Source organism: Salmo trutta, chromosome 28, assembly GCF_901001165.1.
Source record: "Salmo trutta chromosome 28, fSalTru1.1, whole genome shotgun sequence".
NCBI lineage: Eukaryota > Metazoa > Chordata > Actinopteri > Salmoniformes > Salmonidae > Salmo > Salmo trutta.
The window spans coordinates 29,904,010-29,920,829 of record NC_042984.1 but is presented as its reverse complement, the minus strand read 5'-3'; the positions used below and the strand labels follow the sequence as shown (position 1 = coordinate 29,920,829).

The 16,820-nt window shown below is 46.0% G+C and overlaps 1 protein-coding gene across 2 annotated transcripts in view; it reads left to right on the top strand.

Moving 5' to 3' along the window:
* The first annotated feature begins 456 nt into the window (after nucleotides 1-456).
* Nucleotides 457-16,820, top strand: part of lamb2 (laminin, beta 2 (laminin S)) — a 51,626-nt gene continuing 35,262 nt past the window's right edge. The window contains exons 1-2 of one of the 2 annotated variants that reach the window (XM_029719549.1): nucleotides 457-609; nucleotides 845-925. In XM_029719549.1, the coding sequence (XP_029575409.1) occupies nucleotides 895-925 (31 nt within the window). In that variant the 5' untranslated portion in view covers nucleotides 457-609; nucleotides 845-894. The remainder of the gene's footprint in view (nucleotides 610-844; nucleotides 926-16,820) is intronic. The other variant, XM_029719550.1, reaches the window with a different exon arrangement.

The following is a 16,820-nucleotide window of genomic DNA, read 5'->3' as shown; positions in this document are numbered from 1 at the left end:
CGTTCTCCCCTGAGCGCGCATTCCTGTTTCCAAGGCGCACATCTATTCTCTCTGACAGACACTAGGGTCTTCTGAAAACCGGTGGTGGACTTTACACACTTCTTGAATTAACTTCACTAACTTCTTCAAGGTACAGGCTCGGCAGCTAAATGCATCTGAGTCTACTGTCATTATATGTGTATCAATCATGGCAAAATTATTATCTGAATCTTCGCTTTTGATTTGATCAAAGTCACACGTTTATGCAGCATCGAGTCTAGTCAGCGATTCCCGTATTAACAATGTTTATGTTGATCGTAGTCATAATTAATGTTAAAAACGTATAATAGTGGATTTTGCTTTGATGTTATTACACCACAATAAGCAGTCAGAAGCGCTCTAGGGTCCATTCCTACGAAACGAGGCTCCGTTGCGGAGTTTCCATCAAACGAGACTCGGGACAGAATTTTGGAGAGTGGTCATCAGATATCAAATACTTTGGAGAGCGGTGGTCAGACTTCAGATAATACTGCTAACTCCGCTCAGCCTCGCATCAAATGAAACAGGGGGAATCGTATGGATTCGTGTTGATTTAAAAGACAGGGGGATCAAACCTACTAATATTAAAGTGTAAGTGTCTTTTTTTTTTTTTAATCTCTCTGACATTGTTTATTATAGTTTAACTATGATATTAAACCTACTTTCCAACCAGCAAACGTTATATTCTAATGCCGTATCAGTTTTTTAAAGTAGTTTTCTTTTTTAAATAAATAAGTGCAGAATCAAAACAGCTCCGTCTTTTTTTATTGATTGAGTTAACGTGTGACATTATTCATACCAGGCTATTTCTACGTAACATTTTCAGGCTGAATCTACTGTACAAGTCAAAGAGGACTGACCCATGAACATAAAACCATGCACGCGTCACTGGTAATGTTCATATGTGGTAAGTAGCCTTGTGCACAGTGCTTTGAAGGCAATGAACATATTCGTATGCCAACCAACAGCTTAATGATGCAATGAAAAAGGGCATGAGTTGAGAACTGCTCTGTGGTTGTGTCTTTGTTGAGTAGATGTGTTGTGAACTTGTGATGCAGACTTTATACGTTACAATCACAGCGAAATGTGTGTACCTCAAGCGTTCATAATTCAAACAAATGGACAGATGCTGTACATGGCTGATGGTTGGGACAAAGAGGGAGGCAGAGGGTTGTTTACTGTCTCCAGCTCTGAGACAAGACAGCCTGCTTCTTTTGGGGGATTTCCTCTCTTCTTTGGAGGTTACTTCCCTGTTCAAAACCAGGCAACTGTTCTTGGTGTTAAATTCCCCTCCGGACCTTCCTGGGTGGTGTTGGAGGTCCCTGGGAGGCACTCTGCGCTGTGGGGAGGCTAACCATCAACTCTGTTTATGGTCCTCTTAAAACAGCCCAGCTGAATCCGCAAATAGAGACAATCCATACCCCCCTAGGACAGCATCACTGTGTGTGTGTGTGTGTGTGTGTGTGTGTGTGTGTGTGTGTGTGTGTGTGTGTGCGTGCGTGCGTGCGTGCGTGCGTGCGTGTGTGTGTGAGTATGAGGGGTGATAGGGTGGGATTAGTGGTTAATAGGGCACAACAAAGTTCTCAGAAAAAGAGATTCCCTCTGGCATTTAGATCACATCATAATGGTACCTGATTGATTTGATTGTGTCCAGTTTTTAATCTATAGGCCCATATACCAACTGATTCATGTTTGCCATAGGGGTTATGCAGTTTGTTGTTGCTCTTCCTAACATGTTGAAGCTTTATTTAAACCTTCAGCTGAGGACAGGTCTTTGTTAGAGTATTCTACCTATGAGTGTTGTCTACCCAGCAGCCTGTCATTATAGAGATACAGAGTGACCTCCTGGAGGTCAGGGTTCATTTCCATCCCCTCAGGTCATGGGCCAGACTAGGTTAATTGCTCTACATGAGTGGGTAAAAGGGCCAGGCTGATCACAGACAAGGCTCAGCTCTTGTCTTGCTCCTCCTCTCCTCTCCCTTTCACTTGTCTCATCTTTTCTCCTCCTCCTCTGATGATGCTATAGGATGAGAGGGCTGGGGGGGGGGGGGGGGGCAGCTGAGGCTCCTGTCTCACCCTCAACATGTTTAACTGGAGGTCTTATGGGTGGGTGGGACCACTGCTGATTGACAGCCAGTGCATGACAGGCTGTGGTGAAATGGTGGTTATAATCATTGGGTCATTTGTATCACTGTAGTCTCCACCCAAACATTGTGAAAAGACTAGCAGGTGTTTTTACACGTGAGCCCCTAATTTAGTGATTTGTCAAAAGTTATCAGCAGCAGTGTTAAGAAAGACCCTGAACAGGGACGTTCGTTACTGTAGAGAGAAAGGAGAGAAGAAAAATAGGGTTCCTAAAAGGCTGAACAAACTGTGTTTTTTTAATGAATCTTCCTCTGAAAGGCTGTACGCTGGTGATGAGTGATTAGGCTCACATGAAAAAGGACAGAAGCTTTGCTTAAACTATAGAACTAAATCCTGTCTTACACAGCATTCTCATAGTCTCCTGGAGCAATGGTATGTTTTTTGTTGTTGTGCTATGCTCTCCATAGACGTGTGTGTGAGTGAGGGCGGGCGGGCAGGCGGGCAGGTGAGCGACAGGCACGGTCTGGCGCCCAGGGGCGGGAGCTGTGTGATCCTGAGCCCCTCTGTGAGCAGAGACTCCGGAACTTGGTGGATTCCAGAACAATGGGCCAGTAAAAGCCAACTGCCGCAACCAGAGGGAGAGAGAGAGGAAGAGAGAGAGAGGAAGAGAGAGAGAGAGGAAGAGAGAGAGAGAGAGAGAGAGGAAGAGAGAGAGAGAGAGCGAGAGAGAGGGGGTTAGGTTTCCCTCCCGTGGGCAGGGACTTTTCTTTGTGAAAGGAGGAGGAGACTGGCATTGTTGGTATCCACGTGTTTAATCTGACCCCAGTGTAGTTCATATACACTGAGCGTGAAAAACATTAGGAACACCTTCCTAATATTGAGTTGCATCCCCTTTTCCCTCAGAACAGCCTCAATTTGTTGAGGCATGGACTCTACAAGATGTCGAAAGCATTCACAGGGATGCTGGCCGATGTAGACTCCAATGCTTCCCACAGTTGTGTCAAGTTGGCTGGATGTCTGTAACGGCTGTCGTGAGAGAGAGTAGACCAAGGTGCAGCGGAGTTAGTGTTCATCATTGAATATTTAATAGACGAAAGAACACTATACAAAAATAAGAAAACCGACAGCCAAACAGTCCTGTCAGGTGCAAAACACTAACAGAAACAATTACCCACAAAACCCCAACGGAAAAACAGGCACTTATGTGTGACTCCCAATCAGCAACAACACTCTACAGCTGTGCCTGATTGGAAGCCACACGGCCAAAATCAACAAAACAAACCAACATAGAAAAAGAGCATAGAACGCCCACCCAATGTAACACCCTGGCCTAACCAAAATAAAGAACAAAAACCCCTCTCTATGGCCAGGGCGTTACAATGTCCTTTGGGTGGTGGACCATTCTCGATACACATGGGAAACTATTGAGCATGAAAAACCCAGCAGCGTCGCTGCGCCTGGCACTTAAATATTTTGTCTTGCCCATTCACGCTCTGAATGGCACACATACGCAATCCATGTCTCAATTGCCTCAAGGTTTAACAGTCCTTCTTTAACCTGTCTCCTTCCCTTCAACTTCACTGATTGAAGTGGATTTAACAAGTGGCATCAATAAGAGATCATAGCTTTCTCCCTGATTCACCTGGTCTGTCATGGCTATCAGCTTAGATTACCACAGTGGCTATTGTGGACTGTGTTTTGGGGCTTGTATATTATCGACAATGACTAGTTGTTAGAGTTAAGTTGAGGTTGTGTATAACGTGAGTGCACTTGAAGTTAAGAGTGTAAACACAATGCGACACGTAAAAGTTAGGATTGCTTCCTACCAGTTGTCACTTGAAACAGTGGGTGCATGTTCGAAGTGTAGTATTTCTATATGTTCTACCTTGCCCTTACTCTCTCCGCTGTCCATAGCCCCGTCTTGCTGTGGGCTTGCATGTGAAAACCTGATAAGATCATGTGTGTTTCTCAAGCTTTAACCACAGTGCCTACGGTGTTCCCATTAGCTGTTTCTCTACTCTGCAAATATCATTTTGCTAGGAAAGAAGCACTTCCTCTACGTACTCTGATGGGCTGCTTTCTCTTCTAATCTTACTCTTAGAAACAGAACAGACAAGGCCCCTGGTGAGGGGAGGAGAAAGCCTGGACTGTGTGGCCCCTCCAGGCCTGTCCAGCTTCTGCCTCTTCATCTCACCTGCTGTATGTATCTACAGCCAAGCGCTTTGTATAATGACAGGTTCTGTTGTGCGTCTCGTTAAAAAACACTCAAAGGCAGTTACTTACGCACCTGTATTTAAAGCAATCTGCAGTTGCTATATCCATTTTTGAACTTAGAAATGAAAGATATGTACCCATTGATTCTTGAAGAATATAACCTAGCCTCATGAGTTTAGTTCTACTGTTGTAACCTATCAGAACCCAAAATATAAGCTTGTTTTACTCCAATATTTGTAAACAAAGTACATATAAACAAACACAATATAGCCTCAGAACATGGTTAAAACTATAATGTTGATATCATGGATGCTCAATCCTTGCATCCATAGCTCAGACTACACATTTGAGAGGTTATATTTCTCCAGCCCCATCCCTCAGCTTTTTACAGAAATGGGTGGTGAGAACGCTTTGTTTTTGTTTAAAATCACATTTTAATTGTCACATGCTTCGTTAACAGGTGAAATGCAGTGAAATGCTTACTTACGAGTCCTTCACAACAATGCAGAAAAAAAACCTCATAATAGTAATATTAATAAATCAAATATATAAACCTTTTTTTTTTACTAAAATCATTATATATATATATATATATACACACACAAGGACAAAAGTATGTGGACACCTGCTCATTGAACATCTCATTACAAAATCATGGGCATTAATATGGAGTTGGTCCCCTCTTTGCATCTGTAACAGCCTCCACTCTTCTGGGAAGGCTTTCCACTAGATGTTGGAACATTGCTGCAGGGACTTGCTTCCATTCAGCCACAAGAGCATTAATGAGGTTGGGCACTGATGTTGGGCGATTAGGCCTGGCTCGCAGTCGGCGTTCCAAATCATCCAAAGGTGTTCGATGGGGTTGAGGTCAGGGCCCTTTGCAGGCCAGTTAAGTTCTTCCACACCGATCTCGACAAACCATTTCTGTATGGACTTTGCTTTGTGCACGGGGCATTGTCATGCTGAAACAGGAAAGGGCCTTCCCCAAACTGTTGCCCCAAAGTTGGAAACAGAATCGCATGGAATGTCATTGTGTGCAGTAGCGTTAAGAGGGGCATAGCTCGAACCATGAACAGCCCCAGACCATTATTCCTCCACCAAACTTTACAGTTGGCACTATACATTGGGGCAGGTGGCGTTCCCCAGGCATCCGCCAAACCCAGATTCATCCGTCTGACTGCCAGATGGTGAAGCGTGATTCATCACTCCAGAGAACTCGTTTCCACTGCTCCAGAGTCCAAAGGCAGCGAGCTTTATACCACTCCAACCGACGCTTGGCATTGGCGCATGGTGATCTTAGATTTGTGTGCTGCTACTCGGCCATGGAAACCCATTTCATGAAGCTCCCGACGAACAGTTCTTGTGCTGACGTTGCATCCAGGTGCAGTTTGGAACTCAGTAGTGAGTGTTTGCAACCGAGGACAGACAATTTTTATGAGCTACGCACTTCAGAACCTGGCAGTTCCATTTTGTGAGCTTGTGTAGCCTACCACTTCACGGCTAAGCCGTTGTTGCTCCTAGACGTTTCCACTTCAACATAACACCACTTACAGTTGACCTGGGCACCTCTAGCAGGGCAGAAACTGACTTGTTGGAAAGGTGGCATCCTATGACGGTGCCATGTTGAAAGTCACTGAGATCTTTAGTAAGGTCATTCTACTGCCAATGTTTGTCTATGGAGATTGCATGGCTGTGTGCTCGATTTTATACACCTATCAGCAATGGGTGTGGCTGAAATAGCCAAATCCACTAATTTGAAGGGGTGTCCACATACATTTGTAAATATAGTGTGTGTATAAAAACAGTTGATGTCAGAAGTTTAAATAAACCTTAGCCAAATACATTTAAACTAAGTTTTTCACAATTCCTGAAATTTAATCTTAGTAAAAATTCCCTGTTTTAGCTCAGTTAGGATCACCACTTTATTTTAAGAATGTGAAATGTCAGAATAACAGTAGAGAGAATTATTTATTTAATCTTTTATTTCTTTCATCACATTCCCAGTGGGTCAGAAGTTTACATACACTCAATTAGTATTTGGTAGCATTGCCTTTAAATTGTTTAACTTGGGTCAAACATTTTGGGTAGCCTTCCACAAGCTTCAATAAGTTGGGTGAATTTTGGCCCATTCCTCCTGACAGAGCTGGTGTAACTGAGTCAAGTTTGTAGGCCTCCTTGCTCGCACACACTTTTTCAGTTCTGCCCACAAATTTTCTATAGGATTGAGGTCAGGGCTTTGTGATGGCCACTCCAATACCTTGGTTTTGTTGTCCTTAAGCCATTTTGCCACAACTTTGGAAGTATGCTTGGGGTCATTGTCCATTTGGAAGACCCATTTGAGACCAAGCTATAACTTCCTGACTGATGTCTTGAGATGTTGCTTCAATATATCAAAATAATTTTCCTTTCTCATGTTGCCATCTATTTTGTGAAGGGCACCAGTCCCTCCTGCAGCAAAGCAGCCCCACAACATGATGCTGCCACCCCCGTGCGTCACGGTTGGGATGGTGTTCTTCGGCTTCCAAGCGTCCCCCTTTTTTCTCCAAACATAACGATGGTCATTATGGCCGAACAGTTCTATTTTTATTTCATCAGACCAGAGGACATTTCTCCAAAAAGTACGATCTTTGTCCCCATGTGCCGTTGCAAACCATAGTCTGGCTTTTTTTATGGCGGTTTTGGAGCAGTGGCTTCTTTCTTGCTAAGCAGCCTTTCAGGTTATGTCGATATAGGACTCATTTTACTGTGGACATATACCTGTTTCCTCCAGCATCTTCACAAGGTCCTTTGCTGTTGTTCTGGGATTGATTTGTACTTTTCGCACTAAAGTACGTTCATCTCAAGGAGACAGAACGCGTCTCCTTCCTGAGCGTTAAAACGGCTGCGTGGTCCCATGGTGTTTATACTTGCGTACTATTGTTTGTATAGATAAACCTGGCACCTTCAGGCGTTTGTAAATTGCTCCCAAGGATGAACCAGACTTTTGGAGGTCTTCAATTTTTTTCCAAAGGTCTTGGCTGATTTCTTTTGATTTTCCCATGATGTCAAGCAAAGAGGCACTGAGTTTGAAGGTAGGCCTTGAAATACATCCACAGGTACACCTCCAATTGACTCAAATGATGTAAATTAGCCTATCAGAAGCTTCTAATGTCATGACATAATTTTCTGGAATTTTCCAAGCTGTTTAAAGGCACAGTCAACTTAGTGTATGTAAAATTCTGACCCACTGGAATTGTGATACAGTGAATTATAAGTGAAATAATCTGTCTGTAAACAATTGTTGGAAAAATGTATTGTGTCATGCACAAAGTAGATGTCCTAGCCGACTTGCCAAAACTATAGTTTGTTTACAAGACATTTGTGGAGTGGTTGAAAAACGAGTTTTAATGACTCCAACCTAAGTGTATGTAAACTTCCGACTTCAACTGTATATATATATATATATATATATATATATATATACATATATATATATATATATATATATATATATATACACACACAGTATATATCTACTGCTGATTGCCGCTTTAAGAGTGGCCATGAAGTTCATTGCATGGTGCCTGAGGAGGATGGTCAGTCAACCAAAGTCCCTCTAACACCGCCCTCCCTCTCCCTGCACAGTCTCCAGTCTCCACTGCCCCAGTTATAATCATAGGGACAGACGGCTGCCTCGTAAAACCACTCACCTTTAAACCCAGATGAGCTCTATGTGTGGTCATAAAAAGACAGGTCAGTGCTCACCTGTAATTGACTGATTTAAAGATACCCCCATAGGGAGTGTTGGGTTGGCTTGCTTACTTTGGCATTACATGTGGATTTGGTTTATGTGAAATTGTGAACAAGGGGCCAGAAGGTGAATGTCTTCCCCTATTGGCTAAAGGTACAGTGCCTTCGGAAAGTATTCAGACCCCTTGACTTTTTCCACCTTTTGTTTGGTTACAGCCTTATTCTAAAATTTATTAAATGACAAAGCAAAAACTGGATTTTAGAAATGTTTGCTAATTTATACAAAATTAAAAACTGAAATATCACATTTACATAAGTATTCAGACCCTTTACTCAGTACTTTGTTGAAGCACCTTTGGCAGCGATTACAGCCTCGAGTCTTCTTGGGTATGACGCTACAAGCTTGGCACACCTGTATTTGGGGAGTTTCTCCCATTCTTCTCTGCAGATCCTCTCAAGCTATATCAGGTTGGATGGGGTGCATTGCTGCACAGCTATTTTCAGGTCTCTCCAGAGATGCTCGATCGGGTTCAAGTACAGGCTCTGGCTGGGCCACTCAAATACATTCAGAGACTTGTTCCGAAGCCACTCCTGTGTTGTCTTGGCTGTGTACTTAAGGTAGTTGTCCTGTTGGAAGGTGAACCTTCGCCCTAGTCTGAGGTCCTGAGTGCTCTGGAGCAGGTTTTCATCAAGGATTTCTCTGTACTTTGCTTGTTCATCTTTGCCTTGATCCTGACTAGTCTCCCAGTCCCTGCCACTGAAAAACATCCCCACAACATGATGTTGCCACCACCATGCTTCACCGTAGGGATGATGCCAGGTTTCCTCCAAAGTGACGCTTGGCATTTAGGCCAAAGAGTTCAATCTTGGTTTCATCAAACCAGAGAATCTTGTTTCTCATTGTCTGAGAGTCTTTAGGTGCCTTTTGCTGAGGAGTGGCTTTGTCTGGCCACTCTACCATAAAGGCCTGATTGGTGGAGTGCTGCAGAGATGGTTGTCCTTCTGGAAGTTTCTCCCATCTCCACAGAGGAACTGTAGAGCTCTGTCAGCGTGACCATGGAGTTCTTGGTCACCTCCCTGACAAAGGTCCTCCCCCGATTGCTCAGTTTGGCCGGGCGTCCAGCTCTAGGAAGAGTCTTGGTGGTTCCAAACTTCTTTAATTTAAGAATGATGGAGGCCACTGTGTTCTTGGGGACCTTCAAAGCTTTTTGTACCCTTCCCAGATCTGTGCCTCGACACAACCCTGTCTCGGAGCTCTACGGACAATTCCTTCAACCTCATGGCTTGGTTTTTGCTCTGACATACACTGCCAATTGTGGGACCTTATATTGACAGGTGTGTGCCTTTCCAAATCATGTCCAATCAATTGACTTTACCACAGGTGGACTCCAATCAAGTTGTAGAAACATCTCAAGGATGATCAATGGAAACAGGATGCACCTGAGCTCAATTTCGAGTCTCATAGCAAAGGTTCTGAATACTTTCTAAAAACCTGTTTTCGCTTTGTCATTATGGGGTATTGTGTGTAGATTGATCTGTGTCCCACAATCACACATTCCAATCTCAATACTACAGACCCAGAAGCAGAGTATTTACGACTGTCATAAACTCTAGAGAAAGAGAGAGGTGGGGGGGCTATGATCCTCCCCCCAGGGCACATCATGACACTGTTGACGTTGAGACTGTTGACGTTGAGACTGTTGACGTTGAGACTTTTTGCGGGTACTTTTTAAAGAAGCTGCCAGTTGAGGACTTGTGAGGCGTCTGTTTCTCAAACTAATCACTCTAGTGTACTTGTCCTCTTGCCCAGTTATGCACTGGGGCCTCCCACTCCTCTTTCTATTCTGGTCAGAGCCAGTTTGCGATGTTCTGTGAAGGGAGTAGTACACAGCATTGTACGAGATCTTCAGTTTCTTTGCAATTTCTCGCATGGAATAGCCATCATTTCTCAGAACAAGAATAGACTGACGAGTTTCAGAAGAAAGTTCTTTGTTTCTGGCCATTTTGAGCCTGTAATCGAACCCACAAATACTGATACCCAACTAGTCTAAAGAAGGCCAGTTTTATTGTTTCCTTAAAGTAGAACAACAGTTTTCATCTGTGCTAACATAATTGCAAAATGGTTTTCTAATGATCAATTAGCCTTTTAAAATGATAAACCTGGATTAGCTAACACAACGTGCCATTAGAACACAGGAGGGATGGTTGCTGATAATGGGCCTCTGTATGCCTATGTAGATATTCCATTAGAAATCAGCCATTTCCAGCTACAATAGTCATAAACAACATTTACAATGTCTACACTGTATTTCTGATCAATTTTATGTTATTTTAATGGACAAAAAATTTGCTTTTCTTTCAAAAACAAGGACATTTCTAAGTGACCCCAAACTTTTGAACGGTAGTGTATATATTTTTTGGTCCATTTTAGAATAAGGCTGTAAACATAACAAAAGGTGGAAAAAGTCAAGGGGTCTGAATGCTTTCTGAAGGCACTGTATGTTCCAGTCGTCTGGAAGTGAGATCTCTTAGGTCTTCCCTGCTCCATTACTCATCTCACTGTCTCACGTTAGTCATAAAAATGATCGGACCAAGGCGCAGCGTGAGTAGCGTTCCACATAATTTATTATAAAGTGAAACATAATGCAAATACAAAACAAATAAAGAATAAACGAACCGTGACTATAATACAACTAAACATAAACAATATCCCATAACCCCCCAGTGAAAAACAAGCTACTTAAGTGTGATCCCCAATTAGAGACAACGATTACCAGCTGCCTTTAATTGGGAATCACACCAATCACCTAAACATAGAAAAACTAAACTAGAACCCCACATAGAAAATAACAACTAGAAAAAAACCCTGTCACGCCCTGACCTACTCTACCATAGAAAATAAAAGCTTTCTATGGTCAGGACGGGGCAGTACCCCCACCCCCCCCCCAAAGGTGTAGACTCTGAACGCAAAACCTGAAACAACAAAAAAAAGGGAGGGTTAGGGTGGGTGGGTGTCTAGTGTCGGTGGCGGCTCTGGTGCAGGACGAAGAACCCTCTCCTCCTGTGGATCCGCCAGAATAGGATGCGGTTCTGGTGCAGGACGAAGAACCTCATCCCGCGGATCCTCCTGCATCAGAGGCGGTTCTTGTGCGGGACGAAGAACCCTCTCATCCTGCTTATCCGCCAGCATAGGAGGCAGCTCTGGTGCAGGACGACGAACCCTCTCATCCTGCGAATCCGCCATCATCGGTGGAAGCTCTGGACCGCCGACCGTCGCTGGAGGTTCTGGACCGCCGACCGTCGCTGGAGACTCTGGACCGCAGACCGTCGCTGGAGACTCTGGACCGCAGACCGTCGCTGGAAACGCTGGACCGCAGACCGTCGCTGGAGACTCTGGACCGCAGACCGTCGCTGGAGACTCTGGACCGCAGACCGCCGCTGGAGGCTCCGGACCGCGAGCCCTCTCAGGAGGCTCTGGACCGCGAGCCCTCTCAGGAGGCTCTGGACCGCGTGCCCTCTCAGGAGGTTCCGGACCGCGGGCCGTCTCAGGAGGTTCCGGACCGTGGGCCGTCTCAGGAGGTTCCGGACTGTGGGCCGTCTCAGGAGGTTCCGGACTGTGGGCCGTCTCAGGAGGTTCCGGACTGTGGGCCGTCTCAGGAGGTTCCGGACTGTGGGCCGTCTCAGGAGTTTCCGGACTGTGGGCCGTCTCAGGAGGTTCCGGACTGTGGACCGTCGTTGGAGGTTCCGGACTGTGAAACTGTCGCCGGAAGCTCTGGACTGGGAACTGTCGCTGGAAGCTCTGGACTGGGAACTGTCGCTGGAAGCTCTGGACTGGGAACTGTCGCCGGAAGCTCTGGACTGGGGACTGTCGCCGGAAGCTCTGGACTGGAGACTGTCGCCGGAAGCTCTGGACTGGAGACTGTCACCGGACTGGGCAGGCGCACTGGAGGCCTAGTGCGTGGAGCCGGGACAGGTGGCACCAGACTGGTGACACACACTTCAGGGCGAGTGCGAGGAGCAGGCACAGGACGTACTAGACTGGGGAGGCGCACTAGAGGCCTGATGCGTGAGACCGGTATAGGTGGCACCGGACTAGTGACACGCACCTCAGGGAGAGTGCGAGGAGGAGGCACATGACATACCTGACTGGGAACATGCACTTCAGGGCGGGTGCGAGGAGCAGGCACAGGACGTACTAGACTAGGGAGGCGCATTAGAGAACTGATGCGTGAGACCGGTACAGGTGGCACTGGACTAAAAACACGCACCTCAGGGAAAGTGCGAGGAGGAAGGCACAGGACATACCTTACTGGTGACACGCACTTCAGGGCGAGTGCGAGGAGCAGGCACAGGATGTACTAGACTAGGGAGGCGCACTAGAGGCCTGATGCGTGAGACCGGTACAGGTGGCACCGGACTAGTGACACGCACCTCAGGGAGAGTGCGAGGAGGAGGCACAGGACATTCCTGACTGGGAACACGCACTTCAAGGCGAGTGCGAGGAGCAGGCACAGGACATACCGGACTAGGGACACAAACGTCAGGGAGAGTACGAGGAGGTGACACAGGACGTACTGGGCTGTAAAGGCGCACTGGAGACCTGGTGCGTATAGCCGGCCTCAATTGTACCGGAAATTTAACACGCTTCTCAGGACGAGTACGGGAAGCTGACACAGGTGGCATTGAACGACTAACACGCTCCTCAGGGCAAATGCCATGCATACTACGCCAAACCAACAGCTCTCTCTCTCTTCACTCTCCTCCAATTTATCCAACAATTCCTCAAAAGTCTCTAAATCTCCCCTCCATTCACTCTCCTCCAATTTATCCAATAACTCCTCAACAAACTCTGACTCACCCCAATATTCCTCTTCGCTCCCCGACTCGCCCCTCGGCCTCGCCGACCAACCCATGTGCCCCCCCCCAAAATATTTTGAGGTTGCTTCTTATGCTTGTGTCGTGGCTGCGAACCCTGTCGTCGTCACTGTCCTTCCTTCACCGCTTGCGTCTCCCACCATGGAAGGCGATCCTTTCCTGCCAGGATTTCTTCCCAAGTCCAGGATCCCTTCCCATCCAGAATCTCCTCCCAAGTCCAGGACTCCTTCACCTGGTCACGCTGCTTGGTCCTGGTCGGATGGGATATTCTGTCACGTTCGTCATAAAAATGATCGGACCAAGGCGCAGCGTGAGTAGCGTTCCACATAATTTATTATAAAGTGAAACGTAATGCAAATACAAAACAAATAAAGAATAGACGAACCGTGACTATAATACAACTAAACATAAGCAATATCCCATAACCCCCCAGTGAAAAACAAGCTACTTAAGTATGATCCCCAATTAGAGACAACGATTACCAGCTGCCTCTAATTGAGAATCACTCCAATCACCTAAACATAGAAAAACTAAACTAGAACCCCACATAGAAAATAACAACTAGAAAAAAACTGTCATGCCCTGGCCTACTCTACCATAGAAAATAAAAGCTTTCTATGGTCAGGACGTGACACTCTGGGAATACCTGGACAGAAATGGGAGGAATGGTCTGGCGTTCTGGATGTCAGACACCTGCCTTACCCAGGTCATTCCACTGTTTTTTTATTTTAGCTTTATTTAACTAGGCATGTTAGTTAAGAACAAATTCTTATTTTCAATGACGGCCTAGGAACAGTTGGTTAACTGCCAGATTTTTACCTTGTCAGCTCGGGGATTCAATCTTGCAACCTTTCGGTTACTAGTCCAATGCTCTAACCACTAGGCTACCTGCCGCATTCCTCTGTGTCCCAAGGCATAGGAAGGGCCAGCTGTTCGTCTTGGTTCAACTGAAGGGGAAAGAGAAATGGCTTCCTACTGTCACACATATGAACGGAGTTATGTTCAGGCTCAGATGTACAGTACACACACACACACACTGAACAGAACATAACAGACTTTATCTAATCCCATAGTTATTCAAAGATTGTACAGGAAATCAATTTAAATACCAGACAGATTTACACAAAAGTCTTTGATTGTCTCCCTGATAAAATGTATCAGGAGACTGGAGTACACTTGGAGTATAACAAAATTACAAATCCCCTATGTACTTTCTAAGTAGAAACACATTTGTGTGAGTGTAATTAGCTCATGTTCACATCTGCTCGGTCCAATGGATCCAATGGAGATGTTGACTGAATCTCCATTCGGTCACTCCAGCTGGTGAGGAGGCAAACCAAGCGCAGTAATCAGTATGTAAATCAAACCCACAGCCACTTGACTGGCTGGCTGCACCCAACATCTGCTGCACATGTGTGTCTGACTGCGCCTTAGAGTTTGACTCAGCAACATGGCCAGGGGCTGGTGCCTGGGAGTAGGTCTGGGACCTGGGAGTACCATAGGGGATAAGCGGTATGGCATGGGTCTGGGGCAGTCATAGGACTCTGGAGACTGGAGTCAGAGACCTGGGGCTTGGGCTTTATGTTATATCAGGTTCTGGGAATGGAACTGGGGCAGCCAGACCATGGGCAACAGCTGTGTATCCAGCATTGGTCTCTCATGCCCACCTGTCTGGTGGTCCTCGACTTTTTCCCGAGGTGGAAGTACCAGAGTGTTTTACACCCAGCAGGAGCAGATGCTTCTCAGTGGCAGGCGTAGTTATTCTTACAGCTGGGTAAGTAACGAGGCAGGCTCTTTCAGCACAGCACCGTGGCAACGAGGGCCCCACGGGAGTTTTGTTTTCCATCCTCGCTCAGCCAATCTGCCTGCCTGCCTGTGACACCTCTCCCCTCCCCTGGGGAATCACGATCTGCAGTGAGATGATGGCGCTGGAGGGGATGGCTGCCGTCTTATCGGCTCTTAACCAACTATGCTATTTTGTTTGTTTTTCCGCTTTGTTTGTAACTTGTTTTGTACATAATGTTGCTGCTACCATCTCTGATGACCGAAAAGAGCTTCTGGGCATCAGAACTGCGATCACTCACCTCAAATCGGACGAAAAGTTTTCTTCAATGAGTCGGACGGGAGGGATATACTACAGACACCCGACCAGGCCCAGGTCCCCATCATTTGCTGGAGAAGGAAACTGAGATTTTTGCGGAAAAAGATCAGGGTGCCTTGTTAGGATCAGGCGACGAGTGGCTAATCTGCCTTTGCCTTCTGTCCTGCTAGCTAACCTTCAATCGCTGGAAAATAAATGGGACGAACTGAAAGCACGTATATCCTACCAATGGGACATTAAAAACTGTAATATCTTATGTTTCACCGAGTCGTGGCTGAACGACGACATTAAGAACATACAGCTGGCGGGTTATACACTATCGGCAGTATAGAACAGCAGCCTCTGGTAAGACATGGGGCGGGGGCCTATGCATATATGTAAACAACAGCTGGTGCACGATATCTAAGGAAGTCTCAAGGTTTTGCTCACCTGAGGTAGAGTATCTCATGATAAGCTGTAGACCACCCTATCTACCTAGAGAGTCTTCATCTGTATTTTCTTAGCTGTCTACATACCATCACAGACCGATGCTGGCACTAAAACCACGCTCAATGAGCTGTATACTGCCATAAGCAAACAGGAAAATGCTCATCCAGAGGCGGCGCTCTTAGTGGCCAGGGACTTTAATGCAGGGAAACTTAAATCAGTTTTACCTCATTTCTATCAGCATGTTAAAAAATTCGAGACCACCTTTACTCCACACACAGAGATGTGTACTAAGCTCTCCCTCGCACTCCATTTGGCAAATCTGACCATAATTCTATCCTCCTGATTCCTGCTTACATGCAAAAATTAAAGCAGGAAGCACCAGTGACTCGGTCTATAAAAAAGTGGTCATGTGAAGCAGATGCTAATCTACAGGACTGTTTTACTGACTGGAATATGTTCTGGGATTCTTCCGATGGCATTGAGGAGTACACCACATCAGTCACTGGATTTATCAATAAGTGCATCGAGGACGTCGTCCCCACAGTGACCGTACGTACATACCCCAACCAGAAGCCATGGATTACAGGCAACATTTGCACTGAGCTAAAGGGTAGAGCTGTCGCTTTCAAGGAGCGGGACTCTAACACAGAAGCTTATAAGATATCCCCCTATGCCCTCCGATGAACCATCAAACCGGCAAAGCGTCAATACAGGACTAAGATCGAATCGTTATACACCAGCTCCGACGCACATCAGATGTGGCAGGGCTTGCAAACTATTACAGACTACAGTACAAAGGGAAGCACAGCCAAGAGCTGCCCAGGGGCCCGAGCTATGCTCGCTTCGAGGCAAGTAACACTGAAACATGCATGAGATCATCAGCTGTTCTGGACGACTGTGTGATCATGCTCTCCACAGCCGGTGTAAGACCTTTAAACAGGTCAACATTCACAAGGCCGCAGGGCCAGATGGATTACCAGGACGTGTACTCCGAGCATGCGCTGACCAACTGGCAAGTGTCTTCACTGACATTTTCGACCTCTCCCTGTCTGAGTCCGTAATATCAACATGTTTCAGGCAGACCACCATAGTCCCTGAGCCCAAGAACACTAAGATAACCTGCCTAAATGACTACCGACCTGTAGCACTCACGTCTGTAGCCATGAAATGCTTTGATAGGCTGGTAATGGCTCACATCAACACCATTATCCCAGAAACCCTAGACCCACTCCAATTTGCATACCGCACCAACAGATCCACAGATGATGCAATCTCTATTGCACTCCACACTGCCCTTTCACACCTGGACAAAAGGAACAGCTATGTGAAAATGCTATTCATTGACGACAGCTCAGCGTTCAACACCATA